This window comes from Brachyistius frenatus, unplaced genomic scaffold, assembly GCF_029030835.1.
Source record: "Brachyistius frenatus isolate BFR_SWC_R1_liver_20210118 unplaced genomic scaffold, ASM2903083v1 Contig_185, whole genome shotgun sequence".
Taxonomy (NCBI): domain Eukaryota; kingdom Metazoa; phylum Chordata; class Actinopteri; family Embiotocidae; genus Brachyistius; species Brachyistius frenatus.
This window is the reverse complement of record NW_027210784.1, coordinates 75,188-96,066: the sequence shown is the minus strand read 5'-3', so window position 1 is coordinate 96,066 and position 20,879 is coordinate 75,188. Positions and strand designations below refer to the sequence as shown.

At 42.6% G+C, this 20,879-nt stretch overlaps 1 protein-coding gene across 5 annotated transcripts in view; it reads left to right on the top strand.

The window, feature by feature from the left end:
• Window positions 1-20,879, top strand: part of myo18ab (myosin XVIIIA b) — a 114,807-nt gene that overhangs the window by 55,598 nt on the left and 38,330 nt on the right. For all 5 annotated transcript variants that reach the window (XM_069718040.1, XM_069718038.1, XM_069718037.1 and 2 more), the window contains 10 exons: window positions 23-164; window positions 257-416; window positions 1,141-1,327; window positions 2,108-2,312; window positions 3,171-3,280; window positions 6,874-6,939; window positions 11,251-11,379; window positions 17,157-17,300; window positions 18,345-18,434; window positions 20,709-20,828. In XM_069718040.1, the coding sequence (XP_069574141.1) occupies window positions 23-164; window positions 257-416; window positions 1,141-1,327; window positions 2,108-2,312; window positions 3,171-3,280; window positions 6,874-6,939; window positions 11,251-11,379; window positions 17,157-17,300; window positions 18,345-18,434; window positions 20,709-20,828 (1,353 nt within the window). The remainder of the gene's footprint in view (window positions 1-22; window positions 165-256; window positions 417-1,140; window positions 1,328-2,107; window positions 2,313-3,170; window positions 3,281-6,873; window positions 6,940-11,250; window positions 11,380-17,156; window positions 17,301-18,344; window positions 18,435-20,708; window positions 20,829-20,879) is intronic.

Sequence of the window (20,879 nt, the reverse complement as noted above, 5' to 3'; positions counted from 1 at the left end):
TAACTGTTGATGTTCATCACAGGTTCGTACTCTCGCCAGGACGGATGAGGCTCGAGGTCTTCTGTGGCTGATGGAGGAAGAGGCTGTTCAGCCTGGAGGTTCAGAGGAAACCATGCTGGAGAGACTCTTCAGCTACTATGGCTCTGGGCAGGAAGAAAACAATGGTAAGCTCTCATCCCAAGACCGCTGGCTATAGCCTGGAAGTTAAGGAAGCAGACAGCACTGATCGTTACTCCTGATACATCATGTGTTGCAGGATCCAGTCTGCTGCTGCGAGGAGAGAAGCCCCATCTCTTCGTGCTGGGCCACAGCCACGGGACAGACTGGGTGGAGTACAATGCGACGGGCTGGCTGAGCCACGCCAAGCACAATGCTGCTGCCCAGAACGCTGCCACGCTGCTGCAGGACTCCCAGAAGTATGACACACACAACATCCAGTTTATCACAACACAGTCTGCAGTGATCTGGTTTATACGCTGCACATCCATGGGACTTCTAAAAATGGCGTAACCACGGGTATGGGAGTTTATTAGAGGGGTCGTGTCCCCCAAATACTGAGAAAATACGAATGCGTCCTCCCTGAAATACAGACCAGTGGAGATTTATCGTGCCTAAGTGGCACATCAATCATATTTGTAACTAGAAATGCCGTCTTTACCAGTGGAGTCATTCAACAAACCTCTCTTTACTAAAATAAGAGAAGAGTATCAGTAAATCAACCAACACTGAGGGCTCTACAGATTACCTTCAAACTAACTGTCAAAATATGATCAACGTTACCTTGTATGTTGGAAATGAATACTTAAAACAAACAGAGCTTTATGCATGCTCAGCCTGTATGAGGCTACATGACATTCATGAGGTTGTTTCTTTTTCACTGTTTTGTAATGTTTGTCAGGGACCCCAAATTGTATTATGTTTCATTTTTTATTTAAAAAAAGAGAATTCATTTAATTCGCCATAAAACACAAGAAGTAGAGGTTTTCAGATTTAGAGTAGCAGGCAACACAGTGAACCAAGTGATGGTAGAAGCAGCCGGACAACACATGGGTCCCTGTGTGTTACAGTATCATTGGTTGATGAGGAATAGAACAAACACGCACATCCAAACCGATGCTCTCCGTCCTTCTGCCCCCACAGAAAGAACATCAGCGGGCTGTTTATGGGCCGAGCCAGCGGGGCAACGGTGTTGTCGGGCTCCATCGCCGGTCTGGAGGGCAGCTCCCAGCTGGCCCTGCGACGAGCCACCAGCATGAGGAAAACGTTCACCACAGGAGTCGCCGCTGTCAAGAAGAGAAGTCTGTGTATTCAGGTCAAACTCCAGGTGGTAAGTGGTTCAAACTTCCTCGTGATTTTTATATTTCCCTGCTGATCAGCTTTTTGCAGTATCAGTCGATAGGCCTTTGTCATTGCTGCAGTGGTTTACTTCAATCTGTAACTTCATTGATTGTTAATTTCCTGAAACAATTGTTCAAGTTTTTGAGTAGTCAACTACAATTTCAATGAATAATGGACATATGAATATGGGGGGAACTATTTTTCAATAGAAACTGAATTTGAATAATTTATATTTGAATTGCAAAACTTTAACAATTGCTTTCAAAAACTTGAAACTGAATGTTTAATTCTGAATTTGAATGAATTTGCTCTAAAGCCGCATTTAAAAGTCACGGAAAATTCAACTCTCTAAATTCAGTTCTCACTTCAAATTCAATTTGTGTCTCACTTTCGGGTCTTTGAGGAAGAGCAATCGAGTGCAGATTCACAGAGCTTCCTTTCACAGTTACAGTTATCGGCAACCAGCCAGCACTGTACGCTGGGTCAGCGGAGGTGAACAGATGAGGAGGTCACGTCTCCTAATAAGCGGAGAAAGCAGGACGGCAGACGGACATTTCTAGTAGTACAGCTGACATCATGTGAGAGCCAGCATAGTTCCACCAGAGGTCGATTGAACCAGAGGGACTAGAAACACTGTAGAGCCTTTCTCAGACATTTGGAACTGCTTAGGTTGATGGTTGACCTCAGCGTGAGAACAATTTTGAATGAACATGGTGTTGTTTCACTGACTGTTGATGATATCTTAAGTCACCTCCCTTCTGATTTTTAGGATGCTCTCATCGACATGGTGCGCCGTTCCAAGGTTCACTTCGTCCACTGCCTGCTGCCCAAAGCGGAGCTGGTGGGAGGGAGCGACCTCCGCGTGACCCACGGAGAAAGCCTCGACTCCGGCCTGATGACGTTGGACGTGGGTCTCCTGAGAGCTCAGCTTCGAGGGTCCAAGCTGCTCGATGCTCTGCGCATCTACAGGCAAGGTAAGGAATTCTGGAAGTTAAGAAAAAAATAAACGATAGCCATCGCTTTGTTTTACATTAAATTAGTTGGTTTAGAGGAGCATAATGATGTCATAGTGATGTCATCAGGGATATTCAAAAGTTTTTAACATAGAGCCTGTGTAGCAAACTAAAAGTATACAATTTGATGTGAACCTTTCCCAGCAATAAAGTCGAATGAAAGCAACATGGGTTTTTGGAGCTTGACCTGTAGGGGGCAGTCCTTTTCATTCTTGAACCGAACACCGTTTAGATTCACTTACTCTTTTTTTTCCGATTTCAGACAAAAAAGCAAATAACATATTTTTCATAACTGTCACTTTTATGCTCATTTTTAAACAATAGTCTATTGGACGTTGCACTGGATCAGGAATGGAACTGAGTATGTGGATCTCATAATTAAGACTGTTTAATTGCAACCAAAATGTAAACATACAGGCGAAACAACAGGGTTCAACGTGCAGCACACAGTGTGCAGTAACTCACTGTTTCTAAGTTCCAACAGGCTTTGACCCCCTGCTGGTACTGCCAAAGGAACAAATGTTCTCTCCTGTCTTTTTGATGAAGCTGTGTGGTTTTAGATTGCTTGGCACTTATGAATCCGTCTTCTCATTGCCGTTCTTAATGTTTGTGCCTCTCTAAAGACTTGAAAAACCCTCAAGTCAACCTCGCAATTGTCGTACGTTTCCACCTGTCAAATCTTTTACCACATATTTGGTTTTCAGGACAAAGAGCCAGGTACGAAGGGAAAATTGACCTCTGACAAACTGTTGGCCGTCCCCTAGTTGCAGATGCTGCTCTAACCTCGCTGTTCTCTCCTCCTCTCCGTGGTGCATTCAGGGTACCCAGACCACATGGTGTTCTCTGAGTTCCGTCGGCGCTTCGACATCCTGGCACCACATCTGACCAAGAAGCATGGCCGCCACTACATAGTGACAGATGAGAAGAGGGTAAGTGTCCGGTCCGGTCAGCTCAATACTTTTGCAGTTATTTTTCGTTAGCAGATGGAAATAAACAATAAACTGGTGTCACACGCTGTCAACATACAGGTGGCTTCTATCCAGCAGCTGTATCATGTAATTAGTAAATAAATAAAGCGCAACAAATTCCTCAGATGCAGCAGTTTGAAAATAATCCGGGTGGGTGGTCCCTCCCTTTCATTAACTGTCATTAACTAGGAATGATTAGCATTTATTTTATGAATTCTTCTCAAAAACATTTGGGCCAATATTTGGGTCTGTCCATTTGTACTCATGTTATTTGTTCTGGCCTGTTCTTGCACTTTTACCCATATTATCGCCCATATCTATTATTTATTATTTACCAAATCAGTATATACTGTGGGTTTAACATGATAAACCCATGGTGAGTAACTAATGCTTAGTTAATAGTGATAGATGTGATTTGTGCTGCACAGTTTGGTTCTGTGGTCCAAAATTATTAGCAAAAAATGAATCTTGATAATGTTTAACAAATGATAATCGTTGATGATGTACTGACCTTAGAGTATGCTTTAATTAATGTGTTTTTCCATGAATGAAAGACTTTGAACTCATGTGTCTTCCAGATAATTTCATGAGGTGTTAATGGATGAAGTAATGCTGAAGGATTTCATGCATGAATCCTTGATAATTCATTCACCCTGAAATGAAGTGCTACTCTAATGTCCCCTTGGCTTCAGGGAGAAGTAGTTTCACTCTTCTTCTGTAGCCGCGGAAACAGTACCCCATTGAAACTGTGGTTCCTTTGTAAATTGAAGCCTGTAACCCCTGGCAACAGTTGTCAGTGTCACCTATGAAGAATGGCTTCAATGGTAAGGAGACGGCTGTTAATGTCATCCTTATTCTCACGTGGACACGGTGAGTCTCATCTCACGTAGACACGGTGAATCTCATCTCACGTGGACACCGTGGTTCTCACGTGGGTCTCACGTGGGTCTCACGTGGACACCATGGGTCTCACGTGGACACTGTCTGTCTCACGTGGACACCGTGGGTCTAACATGGTGTCCCACCAGAAAGCGCTGTCTTAGCCATGCTTATCCCTGGCCGATGTTGGAAAGTCAGCTTTCGTGGCTGGCGAGAGGCTGTCATCGAGCAGGACTCAGGATTCACTGCTTCCCTCCCAACAGGTGGGTTGGCGGTCTTTTCCCGGGATAGTGAACCCACAAACGTCAGGGCCAGGGTGGGACATCACGTCCTCTCTGCCACCAGTATTGACCTGAGAGAAAGTCACTAACGAGTGAACCTGAAGGCCGACAAACCTGCACACACACAAACTCAGTGGACAGCATGATGCTAGAAAATAGGAGGTCTGTCACAAAGTGAACACCACCTCTTCAAAGTAAAAGTGTTCTATCCTAAAAACTAAAATATGAAATTAAATGTAAATCCTGACACCAGAATAACCTGATTCAGGGACTGCCTTGATGGCTGCGTTGGCGAACAGTGAAGTGAATGATCCAGCATCAGGACCACTGTGGAGCTCTGGTGATTGTCATGGAAACAAACAGAGGTGTCTGGTTTGGAGCGGTTATGAAGGGGGACAAGAGCTCCCTTTATAACTGCTCTGTGCTTCTTACTGAGAGATACTGAGCACAATTTAAAAGACAACCATCAGTTTTAAAGCTGCCTTTTTTAAACATGGTGGTCAGCTCAGTTGTCTTGGCTTCTACTACTTATCCTCACAGAACAATGTCTTCTGTGGCTTTGGAGGAGCTTTCTTCTACAGAAATAATGAAATAACCTGACAATGTCAGCAGTTTGTTTCATGGCACCATTCATACCAACATGGAGGTTTAACTCTTACCAGGCAGGTGTAATAAAGATGTGCTGTTGAGTTGCACTCGTGGAATATAGGATCTAGTGTTTTTGGAGCTTCATCATTCAGCGGAATTAAAGACAGGATCTTTTCAAATTGATCTTTCTGTCTTTTGTCAGTCTTTCAACTGAGTGCAATAATAAATCACCGAATGAATAAATCACCCCCCCCCAAAATGTAAAATGGCTATTTACCACCCCAAAAACACGGAGGAATGTTGAAAGGGAAACATCTCCAGACAGTATTTCTTCTTCCCTCTGCGGGTGTGAACAGAATCTCTGTATTCCTGCTCTCCTCCCTATGCCGTCCTCTTCCCGCTCCAAGAGCACTCTTGTGTGTAATTAATTATGATTGCACAGGCTGGCAGCATACGGCTACTGTACTGATTAATTACCAGCAGTGGGAAGAGCTCTTTCTTTAGTCCTCTCTCCTCCCATTCCCTTGACTTGTTCCACTTTTTTTCTTGTCTCATTAGCTTTCCATTTCATTTGTATAGGAGGCAGAACAGTTTAAGAACGTCCCTGAGCGGATGATTAATGTCTTCTCTGCGTTCTGTTTGGGCAGTATAGGCTTATAGGAGATCAGCTTATAGGAGGTGACAGTGGTACTGGAGAAAAAGCATTTCTATACACGATGTGCTTACAATTCTTGTCTAAAAAGGTACACAATGTTTTTTTTCTGATATTTTTAATCTAAAAGAAAAACAATCCGATTGGCTGAAAGCCACACACTTTGTCTGTGTCGTTAAGTTTGAAAAAGGAACATTGAAATGAACAGTTATATTCAACAGAGAACATTCAACTGGAATAATAAAACAGAGAAGTGAAATCAAGCACACAGCACCCCACACACCTTCCTTGGAGAAGAGCTCAGAGACGACAGCCCCCTTACAAAGAACCAACTCAGTTTTCTGGAAAGTCAAGAAAGAAAAGTGAAACGGAGGAATGCTTTGGAATATTAATGAAAGGAAGATGTTACTCAGAAGGGAGAATAATTCAGTCCGACTGGATTTCCTACTGAGTTTTTTGTGATTGTTGTGTTCAAAAATACTTGAAATTGCGACTGATTTTTTTTCAAGATTTGCGATGAAGAGGGTTCATCTCCTTCAGGTGTATTTAAAACCTTTTGTGGACGACATGCTTATCATTTTAAATGAACTTTGGATTATTTAAATACATTTGCTGTTACCACTGGTAACCACAGGTGTTGCCAAATCAGCCAAATCCAAATGTCCACTACACATTTTTAGCCGTACTATTAGTAACGTTCAAAGTACAGTCAAATGCTACATTCTCTTACTGTAGAGTGGGAAAGCATTTAAGCAGCTGCAGTCCTCGTGGGAGATAGAAATGTGGCTTTTCCCTCTTTTATGGCCAAGCAATTCTAAATATTGTCTCAGATTTATCAAGTATTAAGATTCTTAAATCAATGTAAGTATCAGCCCTCCAAAAACCTCAAACAGTAACGAACAGTGTTTGTCTTCAGAAGGTTTAGTTCACACTGGAGATGAAAGCAGACAGAAACAGGCTGAGAGGCTTCTCAGTTTTTACAGAGTTGTTTGTGTTGGCTGGTGTGAAAGCAGGATTATTGTTTGTTGTTACGGTACCAAGCAAGCATCCGTTGCATATCCAGGTAATGTGGCGATGCAGAGGTAAAGGCCCGAGCAAACTGGGGTTTGTTGTGGTTTATCTGCATACTGAGTGTTTGTTCCGCTGGTTTTCAGGCCGTGGAGGAGCTGCTGGAGTCGTTGGAGCTGGAGAAGAGCAGCCACCACATGGGGCTGAGCCGGGTGAGTGACGTCACACATGCACACTTCTCATCTCATTATATATCAAAGGGCCATTACCATAATGCTGTAACTTCTCCAATCATGTCCATGGCCTTTATTAACCTCCACTGCAGAGAAAAGCCTTCCGTCTTGTGTTCAGTACTGCTGCATTTTCTGGATTTTCTATTGATGCCGTTATTGCAAACAACACTATACCACACTCTCCACACTGCGCCGAGCTCCCCTTTTTAATTGAAATCATTACAACTACTTTGATGTCTTTACATTCAAAGATCAAATACAGTCGGTTTACAGCAGCACTTCCAGCACAGATACTGGCCAGCTTGTCTGGATATGACTCTCCCTGGCTATTACATCTTCTCTATTGCCATCAAGGAGAGTCTTTAAATCCAAACATCTTCTAATGCCGCGATGCTCACGCAAGCAAAAACAGCCCAGTCAGCGCTGTTATGTTCTCCACCGAGTCCGGTCCAGTCCAGTCCAGTGCAGTCAAGAAACCCAACAATTCCCATGAGACATGAAACAACATCCGACAGCGGGAAGAAAAAACTCTCTTTTAACAGGAAGAAATCTCAGACAAAACAAGGCTCCGAGGTGGTCGGCCATGTGCCTCCACCAGGACCAGGAATATCCACAATCCTCAATCCTGCTAATTATTGTGTAACTGTTTCACATAGCGTGTCTATAGCAGGAGAAGAATGCATTGCTTGTCCAGATTGAGGCTGCGGCGGTAGATGGTGACGTAGTGACGTTTTTATATTCAGGAGTTTGCACATGGGTGTTTCATTTTCAATTTCAATTTCCCAGGAATTTTGTTTTGTTTTCTGGAGAAATTTCCTGCCCGGCCGATCTGCTCTATTGAGATTGCCGCGATCTCCGAGCGGCTTCCGTCAGAAACAGACTCGCTGCCTATCTTCAGCGGAGCAGCGCGATAAGACGCTTCAGGGACGCCGGTGAGATGGACCGCGGCACAGCGGTCCGTGAAACACTGACTTTAACGACAGACTTTCTCTCTGCCAGCCGTGTTGGAGACAGAATGAGTGGAAAATAGCCTTAAGGGATGTTTCAGGGCTAACTGAGCCCAGTCCTAACTATAAGCTTTATCAAAAACCTGTTTTAAGCCCAACCTTTAAAGTAGAGAGGGTGTCTGCCCCTCGAACCCAAACTGCATCACGCTGAGGAAGGATGTTCCTGGTTTTATTAATATTACGCAGGCGAAAGAAGGCAGTTCTGGAGATTTGATTTATCTGGTGGCTAAAGGACAAAGATGACTCCAAGGTTCCTCTCAGTTTTTCTGGAGGCCAAGACAACATCATCTAGAGTAACTAAGTGATTACAGAAAGAGTTTCTGAGGTGTTTAGGACCAAGTACAATAACTTCCGTTTTGTCTGAATTTAGAAGCAGGAAGTTTTTGGTCATTCAGGCCTTTATGTCTTTTAGACATTCTTCAAGTTTTACTAACTGATTTGTTTCGTCTGGTTTTATAGAAAGATATAGCTGCATAACAATGGAAGTTTATGCAGTGTTTCCTGATGATATCTCCTAATGGAAGCATGTACAGAGTGAAAAGTATTGGGCCTAACACCAAAACTTTCTGGCACTCTCTCATTCTGAATGGAAGTCTTCACACTTCTGCAGACCAGAGGTCTCCAACCAGTAGCTACTGGTTGAATATCAATCTCCTTATTGTTCAAATAAAAGAGGCTTTTGGGCTTGTTTGGTGGAGCTCAGCCATCTGAACAAATGTTACAGAGAGCTACATGAGTAGCTGCATGAGTAGCTACATAAGTAGCTCTCGGACACTTTCATTTTGTCAAAGTAGCTCTGAGGAGAAAAGGTTGGAGACCTCTTCTCAAGGCCTGATGGGTTTTTTTTTTTTCTTTTTTGAGGAGGAGGAGGAGCTGATGTTTGCCGCTCTCTATCCTTGAACCTTGCCGAGCAGCAGTCAAACACTGCCATACTCTTTGAGATAAAACAGCTAATCACAAGGAAAGAGACAGGCTGATAGTTTAGTTAATTCGATGTGTGAATGTGTGTGGAATAAAGAGCAGTAAGCGCCTTGAGCTGTCAATTAGAGAGGTTCCTCGGTAGATATAGTTTAACCTTGGTTCAAGTCGGTGCGTGTCAGTCAGCCTGCCAATGTTCCCAAGTTCAGATAAAGTTTCACTTCAGAACTTTTTTTGCTAAGTGGTACTCGTACTGCTGCAATTACCAACGCCTGTTTCATATCATTCACACTATTATACTGGCGAAGAAGACAGACGCAGGTCTGTCCAGCCTACATAATGTCTAATTATACTTTGTACCTTATGCAGTGTGGAGATAATTTTGTATAAATATACTGTATCCAAATTGAAAATACCATATGATTAATACAGTAGTTTTAAATTATTCGTTCATCGCCCACATCTTTCCATACTAAAAGCACTACGATAGTCAGAGTGCAGCCCACCAGTCCGACACCACTCGTACAGCTACTTCCAGACGCAATATATTTCATCATAACAAATGGTAATATCAGCAGAACAATTTGTATACAAAGTTAAATCTGTGAAAATATACATGAAGTATTTGTTTTCCCTCGTTTTTTTAATGTCAGCCACACTCATGCTGTGTGGACTCTAGAGGTTTGAGTCAAATCTGATGATGTGATCTGACAGTTAAACTCATCCCATTTCAGCGTAGCAATCGATGACCAAACCGTGAACTGACCACGGGACAACAAACAGCACGCATGTTGTTGTTTGCTACTGTTCTTCATGTTCGCCAACCGTACAGCCGCGCTACTCTCTAACTCGCTGCTTACAGACACTGCGCTTCATACTGGAGGGTTTTTTTTGTATCACAGGGAATTCGCTCATGTCCAGTGGAATAAAAGCACAGAAGTCAGCTGTTTTTGTTCACCACTTTACATTCAGTGCAAGCTTTAAAAGGGATGTATAACTCAGCTGACACATTACGCATTGACCGTGTAGGAGGCTGCATCATTTTCGGGCTGGCACTGACAAATGACATGACAAAGTCGTTCTTTACGGGTACCTAACTTAGAACAAGAAATATATTTTTGTCCAAACGGCAGGCTTTTTTTTTTTAGATAACAAAAAAAACCCATTATTCTTACAAGTTTAAATGTCTCAATACAAGCAGCTGTCCAATAATAAAAGCAAGTAAAGACAAATAAAATTAAAATATCCAAATATAACATTTTGAAACTTTTGTCACCCGTAACTTCTCTTCTGTGTCAGTAAACACATAATATTAACATAACTGTTGGATTCAGTGTCACTAGATTCTCACGGCTGATAAACAATGTGATCTTGATTAAACCGGTATAATAAGTATTATAGCAAGGCTACAACTGTCTACTGGTACTCCCCCTCAGAATATCATAGCAGAGCCGGTACCTCAGCTACAACATCCATATGCTCACAGGGAATCTGTCGGGTTGAAGGTGCTTCTGAAGACCGTAAACACAGCGGGAGTCTGAAGCAAAGAGAATCAAATGGTAGCTGCTTGTGGGGAGTTTTCCACTTATATAAGCAAAATAAATGCTGCATCAGAAGTTTTACTGGATTCAGATGCTCGATATGTAGGACTTGGGACGAGATCAGGACATCCCTAGTTTTACTTCAACAATGGAAAAATGTTTTCCAAAAGGGCTGTCGCCTTAACGCCACCAGACCTTCAAGGTCCACTGGGTCATTCGGAACATCAGGTCAGAACCAGCGCTCCTCCTCTCTCCCTCAACCAATGACAAGGCGGCGTTGTGCCACCTGACGTGGAGCAACAGAAACTGGGGAGGAGGGGAAGGAAAGGTGTGTTTCATAAAAGAGGACAGGAGACTGAACTTTAGGATACGATTTGTAAAGCTTCTGCATTTAAGCTAAAAAAAACAACAACAACAACTGTGTTTCTTTTCTGTCGTCCAAAGTTGATGTGCCGGTGTCAACAACGGGCAGTAGAATCTCTGTAAACTCTAATCGTCGCCAAGAACCAAACGTCAAGAAATACAATCAACACCGCACTTTGGAAAAATCTTCAAAACGACTACATATCAATGGAAATAAAATGATCTGCTTCTATCAGTAAACAAACCAACAACAATCTGGAAGACAATTCTCAATACATTTAACTCATCCATCAGAACCACGCACACCACATGCACTCTGCAATATGTGGACAGAGCTTATGTGTCGCATACACCAGGATCCCGAGCAACTCGTAGTCTGACACACACTTGCACTCAGTGGCATCACACACAAAGAGTTTGATGACACTGTGCTCATCATGTGTGACGGTGTCGTCCCGTAGGTGTTCTTCAGAGCGGGGACTCTGTCCAGGCTGGAGGAGCAGCGCGACATCCAGACCCGGAGGAACCTCTCTCTGTTCCAGGCCGCCTGCAGGGGATATCTGGCCAGACAGGCTTTCAAGAAGAGGAAGGTAAGACTGATGTTTACTGCAGTCTAAAACAATGTTCTCGTCACACTTCATGAAGAAAACAGCTTGAAACATTGATAATACGTGTGACTGGTGGATATTATTCTGAATATAATAATAATTCCCAACAAGAACAAACACCATGCATGCACAAAGTACATATTTAGATTTACATCTTCCATCCTTCTGGCTACAATACATGGGTAATGTAATTAGCAGAGCTTAAAGCTACAGCTGTATGTTATTTCTGTTTTAAGACAGATCTGCGACTTTTGTAGTTCTTAAATTACCGTTATAGACTGCATATTAATTTGTGACCTTCAGATATAAGTCAAATACAATTATTTCCTCGAGTTCGAGTTCTTTGTGGCCACTTTACTCGCTTCCCTTCGTGCTGGACTGATGCTTTACTGTCGGACTAAATCTGAGCTTTAGATGTCAGTTCCTCAGTGATCGGCTGTCGGTCTGCTGAAGCTGAAACGAACCTGAAAGGTTGGACAGAGAGCTGTTGGTCGTCTTCTCCTCTCGATTCCACCACAACGCTGGTCTTCTTCAACCGCTCCACTGTTGATCAGTTGGCTGTGGCACATCTTCTCCCTCTTCTCTGTCCTCCTCCGGCAGAAGGAGCTCCCATTACCAGTCACACCACATCGTGTTGTTGTGTTCCACATCTGCCGGGTCAGCTTTTAGAAATAGTTTCTATTTCCTTTTTTGGTTTTTGGTTTTGTTTTCACATGACCATAATCTGATAGTGTTGCTAAAGAATTGTAATAATCTTGACATTGATTTACAGCCATAGACTGTATATAAAAGTGGACACAGTTTTCTGGTCTGAAAAGTGAATTCACTGCAGAAGTTTCCTTAAGTTTAATATAACCAAGGCTGCAAAAAGGCTCCATAAACTTACATTCAACTTCTTTCAAGTCCATAATTTTTTTTCCAGAAGTCTGTATATTTTTATTGGTAAATTCGCTGTTATTCAATGCTCCAACTGAAAATACTTCCATAATTAATTAAAAATTCGGCCTTAGAGAGCAGTATGATTGGGGGTGTGTTTGGTTTGAGTGACAGGCCTGGGCTGCAGTCGGGCATAGTGTTCAGATCAAATGTCCAAATATGGTCATTCTGTGTCCCGAAAACAACTGAGCGACATCTGAAACACCAACGAAATATATTAAATATATATTAGACGAAATATAAGCACAACTTTGTTTACAAGACGTGACGTCTTCGGTTGCTGCCTGTTTGCAACAAATTTAGTACTCAGTACGTTGATGACAGACCGTTTGACACGTAGAAATCGCAGGTGTCCCTGATCCACTGCTTACAAACGCTGTGTGGAACTCAGGTGGTGATTTTGATCAAGCAACAAAACTTACTCACAAAGCTTTCAGCTTCTTTGTGCACCGTTTGTGCTCAATGCGGGCTGTCTCAGAACCTTCTGATCCACACTTGTATTTATTAGACAAAATATAAGCGCAACTTTGTTTACAAGAAAAGCTAATAGGCAGCTTAATGATGTGATCACTTTAAGCTACTTTGTCTGGGGTCAGTTTTACCTTTTAGTTCGTATTACAACTCCCATCGTGAAAGAGGTTCTTCTTTTCAACTGTCCACACTCTCAATCGGTGTCTTTAGAATTCACACCAAAACTAAATGGATGTCGCCACTTGCAGAGCTGCCTCGACTAACCAATAGGAGTCACAAAAGTGCAGCCAGAAAATCATGGTCCTGCACACCCACTATGCTGGTTCGGTTTCAGGCCCAGCTGAAGGAAATGAAGGAAACGCTGCCAGGCTGTGATCCAGGGTCCCTGTAGTAGATGAGGAGCTGGTGGCTTTGTACTGTGGACCATCGTGACATTTCAGCTTTATGGGTTCCTATGAAGGGAACATTTCCAATGAAAGAAAAAAAAAAAAAGAGAATATGCATTTACACTCTAGCCAATGAGGTTTTTGGATCTTTCACAAGAAGTGTTACGTCCCCGGAGTGGCTCTGAGCAACACGGTAAAAACAAAACCCAGGAAAAATGTAAAGAAGCCAAAAAAAAAACTATCGTATAAGTAAAACTCAGTAATTTATTTACAAAGGAGATAACTTGAAACCAAACAGCCACAGGTGAAACTAAAGGTCCATCTAATACAACAGATGAAAAGGGACAACTGGAGAACTCTACTGCTAACAAACTCAACTTAAACACACACACACACACACACACACACACACACACACACACACACACACACACACACACACACACACACACACACACACACACACACACACACACACACACACACACACACACGGACTGCTACTGGCCATAACGTGAGGATTTTGTGTTTGCCATTTCTTCTCTGCACATGTTTGGTGTGGGTGTGGATGTGTGTCTGTGTTTGTGGATGTGTGTGGCACCAGAGGAGGATCTGCTGACTTTCTGACAGCTTTCATGTTCTTCTCATCTGAATTCACACTTCATGTGAATCTACACAGAATTTGTAGATCTATTGTCTTGCCCAAGGGCACTGAAGGGAGCGGGGATTGAACTGTGTGATTAGAGGACAACCCGTTCTACCTTCTGATAAACAGCCAGATCCAGAAGAAACCATCTCTGATAAATCAGCAGAAAGTTCTGTTTTTTATAACATAGTGTGTAAATGTAGTTCACAACATTTGTGTTCTGCATTTTTTTTTTTTTAAAGAGAGGTACATTTGTTTTGTTGATTTATTTTCCCAGTGAACTACTGATGAGAAGGGGAGAGGGAGTCATAAGTACATGGACAATACCTGCAACGAAGACTCGCTGCAGCTGTGTCCCTATTTGTTTTTAAACTCTAGATCATTACATCACCATTTCAATCAAACCTGTCTAAGCTTAGACTTTGGTTTATACTAATCCAGCTGAATGTTGTCCTCCCAAATTAATACATGCAGGAAACGCTAACGGTGCTGTTGTCATATTCAATGCTTGAGTGAAGCCACCTTCCAACCTTGAGTTTATTTTTAATTTCACGTAGGCTGCCATTATTTGTCTTTATTGAAATGTTATAGAAATTGCCGTTTTAATTAGAAACTAATAACATTTGCACTCATCACTTAGGCCTATTTCATTTGGTTGCATTATTCTTATGAAGGAAGAAGGCATGACTTATTCTACGAGGTTTGTGTGTCAGCCAAATACTGCATGTTTTTTTGAGGTCCTAAAAAACCCAATACAAATAGTAATAGCAAACTTCATACTTTGTCATTTTTACATACTCACAATTGTCCCTTTACATTCCTAGAGTTGGACCTGAACTTTAAAACTTTCTTGGTGTTGTTGTTGGTTGTGTTACATTTGCCCAGGCCCTCTTTATTTAGCCACAACTCAATATCAGTCAGTTTCTTCCTCCATCTGGTGCGTTTGCCTGCTCGGGTGGAACCGTTCCCTCGGAGAACGCTGTTCAAAGCACTTTGAGGGAAAAGTCAGAGTGAGGAGGACAATGAGGAAAAGGCAGAAAGGAAGTAAAACTGAAGAAAGAAAGAAACCGGGCCTCGCAATAGGAGAACACACCAACAGGAGAGATCCAGCGGCTTCTTTGAAGCCCTGCAGTCTGTCTCTCCTTCCTCTGTCTCTTTGACATTCATGGGGAACAGTTAGAGTGGAGGAGCATGGATAATTCTTCCACTGCCTGCCAGACAACATTCAGGGCTAATTAAATAGTTGCCTAAAGAACCCACCCCACCTCCAGCACCCCGACCGGGAACAGGTGGGGCTCAGGCAGATGCTGCTGCTCGTGTGTGTGTGTGTGTGTGTGTGTGTGTGTGTGTGTGTGTGTGTGTGTGTGTGTGTGTGCGCGCGTGTGTGCGTGCGTGCGTGCGTGTGCGCGTGTGTGTAAAATTCGAGGCTATGTAGAAGCCCGCTAGATGCCAGGTGTAAAGGAGAGGTAGAGGGCAGTGGAAGACTCACACATGTGATCAGAGTTTCTGTTTTTTCCCTCCCACAGCATACACAATGTTTATATCTCACACAACCGACCAGCTCCACCGAGCTCAACCTTAGTCTGCTCTTAAACCAGTAACATGGTGATTTGTGTGGATGTGAACACGCTGAATGACGGAGGAGGGACAGATTACCTGGTTGGAAGAAGTCACAGTAGGAGAACTATAAGTTTAGAGTAAATATTATACATACTGAGAACTGATTTCAATCATCGTATTTTTGTAAGACATAAAATAGGATCATTTTAGGACAACCAGACATTCAGACCTGCTAAAAACAGTCCAACAATAATCACAATAATTTTAATGTTAACCCATTTTAGTCAAATTACTCCTCAATTACAGTCAGAAAGTCTTTATTAATCCCATCAGGGAAACTGTAATGCCATACCAGGATAGAAAAAAACAAGACAATAGATAAACAAGAAGTAGCTATATATAATCAGTACAGTTGTTAAAATACCCTAGAGTGCGAAGTTTGTGCAAAACGTGCCAAATTCCATAAAAACCCTAAAACCTGAACCTTTCCATTGGGCCGGTCTGTCGGCTCATCGTGTGCCCATCGGATGCTCTGAGGGAGGTGTTGTAGACTTCGATGGCCGCCGGCAGGAAGGAGCACCTCCTGTGGGGCATCTGGTCGTAATAAGTCCCGAGCAGCACATCGTGGAACGCACTTCAGTCAGCATCCTTCTTTCTGACACCGCCGTCAGAGAGTCCAGCTCCACCCCGACAACATCATCGCCACTCTGAGACTCATAAAACATCCTCAGCATTGTCCCACAGATGTTGAAGGACCGCAGCCTCCTCAGAAAGTAGAGGCGTCTTTGGCCCCTCTTTGATCAATGACCACCCGCAGGGACCTGCCATCCTGCGCCACCTCCACACTGACCCCTCGGATGGTTAACACGGGTCACTGGTATCTTCGTCCTTCTTAAGTCCACCTCCAGCTCCTTTGTCTTCATCGCATCGAGTGAAAGTCACCCAGCAGCCTTTCAGGTCCATAGAAGAATAACTAACGAATGATTCAAGGCCACCTGACTGAGCTTCGTCAGATAGGAAGGTTTTAAACCTCGTCTTAAAGTAGAGAGGGTGTAAGTGAGAGCTGGTTCCACCATAGAGAACAGAAGATGGAGCTCTGTGATAATTTTGAATTACATCCTTGATTTTATAGGAAGCCGATGAAGAGAAGATAATATGGGAGATATACTGTATGATCTCTGGTTTAAATCCTGTCATCGCTCCGGCGGCAGCATTATAAAACAACTGCAGGTCTTTAGGTTAGGTAGTTACTTTATTAATCCCCGAGGGGAAATTTTTTCGCTACAGCAGCATACAGGAAGCAATAAGATAATAATAGAATAATAGAAAAGCAATAAAATAGCAGTAAATAGCAGTAAAAAATATATAAAATATAAAATGCACAGTATATACAGTACAGTATATATCTATATATATTATATACAAACAACCAAGAAACACAGTCAACAGTGTTTAAAGGCTTTAAAAAAAGGCTTTAAAGAGTAACTGGGACATGCTGACAACAAGGAATCCTCACAACGTCCGGGGTAGCAGAACATGATCCAGATACGTGACAGGAAGTGGAGGGATGGAAGCACGTGTCACTAAATGTGATTGGGTTGGTTCTGAACGGGTACAGTTGTGACTACGTGGTAAACAAACGTCATACATGTTGCTCAGTGTGTGACATCACAGCTTCTCTCTCAACATCAGGCGTGTTCTTTTTTTCTGCTGTATGTTGTTGCATGTAACTGTGTATTTTTTGTGTGTTTGTGTAACAGATCCAGGATCTGGCCATTCGCTGCATTCAGAAAAACATAAAGAAGAATCGCGGTGTGAAATTCTGGCCATGGTGGAAGCTCTTCACCACCGTCAGACCGCTGATCGAGGTGCAGCTCACCGAGGAACAGATCCGCGGCAAGGACGTGAGTTTACACACACACACACACACACACACACACACACACACACACACACACACACACACACACACACACACACACACACACACACACACACACACACACACACACACACACACACACAGTTACTATAGTGTGCATCTCTTTTGAATGGTTGTTTACTCTCTCCTACATGTTAGTTTTTTCATGCCGTGTGTTGTGCGTGTCCATCTATGTCTATCTACACAGCATCTGTCACGTCCTTCCTCCACTATGTGGCACAATGTGAATCATCATCCAGGTCTCAAGGCTTCTCTCAGTTTGAAGTGCATCTGGTCAAAATGCACATGAAAGCATAAAACATGTCATTTCCTGTTGCCAACAGGTTGTTGTATGACGATGACCATCAGTGGCACGCACGTCTTCTACGTGTTATCAAACACGTCCAGTTTGGGGACTTAAGTTTAAAGGCAATATGTGCATCTTAGACCGACCGTGCTAACACGCGCACCAAGTCTGTTTACATTTGGTTCAGTTAAATTGGGATTTTGCAGAATTGCTCAAATTTAACTTAATATTCAAAGTTTAAGAAGATTGATGCATCAAAGTTTCTTTTGATACCTTTTGATCACTGATCGCAAGACAACATTTAAACACTCAAATGCAAAGTACCGTCTACGAGCTTCACATTGGAGTGTGAGGGCCCATTCAACACTTTAATTCCTATCATATCTGCAGTGGCTTTCTTTAAATTGAACCATATTCAAAGCAAAATATTCCTCGAAATTACAAATATCTTCCCCGGAATGCAATTACATTTTTCTCATGAAAATATCTGCAATTCTGGCACAAACTTTGCCGCTGGATTCGTATTTAAATTTTAGCATTCAGTATTTGTTTACAGATAATAATTAATGAGACAAACTGCATCATATCAATCAGATAGCAGAAATAGTGCACGTGAAAAAAAAATCCATAAGTAAAACTGATATGATAAAATGAGAACTAACAAGTTATAATTGTAAATTACTTCCGACACAAACGTGTTTCACATGTTTTCCCTCTCAGGAAGAGAACCAGCAGCTGAAACAGAAGCTGGACAAGATGGAGAAAGAGAGAAATGAGCTGAGACTGAACACTGATCGTCTGGAGAGCCGGGTAACACACACACACACACACACACACACACACACACACACACACACACACACACACACACACACACACACACACACACACACACACACACACACACACACACACACACACACACACACACACACACACACACACACACACACACACACACACACACACACACACACACACACACACACACACACACACACACACACACACACACACACACACACACACACACACACACACACACACACACACACACACACACACACACACACACACACACACACACACACACACACACACACACACACACACACACACACACACACACACACACACACACACACACACACACACACACACACACACACACACACACACACACACACACACACACACACACACACACACACACACACACACACACACACACACACACACACACACACACACACACACACACACACACACACACACACACACACACACACACACACACACACACACACACACACACACACACACACACACACACACACACACACACACACACACACACACACACACACACTCTCTCTCTCTCTCTCTCTCTCTCTCTCTCTCTCTCTCTCTCTCTCTCTCTCTCTCTCTCTCTCTCTCTCTCTCACACACACACACACACACACACTACACACACACACAGTTGTGGTTAAAAATTTACATTTAATATACAACCCCAATTCCAAAAAAGTTGGGACGCTGTGTAACATGTAAATAAGAATGAAATAATTTGCAAATCCCATAAACTAAAACGAACTTATCAAGTGTTGAAACTGAGAAATGTTATTGTTTTATAAAAAATATATGCTCATTTTTAATTTAATGCCCGCAACACGTTTCAAAAACGTTGGGACAGGAACATGTTTACCAGTGTCATCTGCATCATCTCTTCTTTTTACAACACTGTAAATGTTTGAGAACTGAGGAGACCAGTTGCTGGTGATTTGGAAGTGAAAAATGTTCCTGTTATTGCCTAAAATATAATTTGTGCTGCTCTACAGTTCAGGTTCTGCTTTGTCATATTTTTTATTTTAATAATGCTCCAGATGTTTTTGATAAGAGACAGGTCTGGACGGACTCTTCTGCTAGAAAGCCATGCAGTTTTATGTGGTTGGACATTGTTCTGCTGAAATAAACAAGACCTTCCCTGAAAGAGACGTTGTCTGGATGGCAGCATATGTTGCTCCAAAACCTGAATATATCCTTCAGCATTAATGCTTCCTTCCAGATGTTTAAGCTACCCATGCCATGTGCACTAATGCATCCCTGTACCATCACAGATGCTGGCTTTAGAACTTAGCGCTGATAACAATCTGGATGGTCCCTCTCCTCTTTAACCTGGAGGATGCAGCGTCCATGATTTCCAAACAGAACCTCAGATTGTGATCCATCAGACCTCAGGACAGTTGTCCACTTCACCTCAGTCCATCTTCAATGATCTCGGTCCAGAGAAGGCGGCGGTGTTTCTGGATCATGTTTCTATCTGGTTTCTTCTTTGGAGAGTTTTAACATCATTTGTGGACGCAGCGATGAACTGTGTTCACAGACGATGGTTTTCACAAGTGTTCCTGAGCCCATGCAGTGATTTCCACTCCAGAGTAGTGTATTTTTTTTAATGCAGTGCTGCCTGAGGGCCCGAAGATCACCACCATCCAATATTGGTTTCCAGCCTTGTCCCTTGTGTTCAGAGATTTCTCCAGATTCTCTGATTTTGTTTTTAATGATCTTATGTATCGTAGATTATGAAATCAACAATAAATTTAGGTTGAGGAACACTATTCTTGGATTGTTGCACTTTTTTTTTTTTTTTTGCGTTACAAAAGTGTTGACCCCATCCCAACTTTTTTGAGACGTGTTGCTGCCATCAATTTCAAAATATGCACAAATATTTCATAAAACAATACAATTTCTCAGTTTCAGCATTTGATGTTATCTTTGCTCTATTTGCAATTAAATATGGGTTTATGGGATTTGCAAATCATACTTTCTGTTTTTATTTACATTTTACACAGCGTCATAGTTGTATAATCAGTTTCTCATAAAGACCTGGTTAATATCTAAACTTGGCCTGAAGTAAATCACATAATTCCTGAAGGAGTAAATCTTCCAAGCTGTACAACGAGATGAAAGTTTGATTGTGTGTGTGTGTGTGTGTGTGTGTGTGTGTGTGTGTGTGTGTGTGTGTGTGTGTGTGTGTGTGTGTGTGTGTGTGTGTGTGTGTGTGTGTGTGTGTGTGTGTTGCATCAGATCACAGAGATGTCATCGGAGCTGGCTGATGAGCGGAACACCGGGGAGTCGGCCTCCCAGCTGCTGGAGACGGAAACATCGGAGAGACTTCGCCTTGAGAAGGACATGAAGGACCTGCAGGTAAAGACACGTTTACACAAATCCCCCTGTTAAGATGACCTGTTCAGCGGG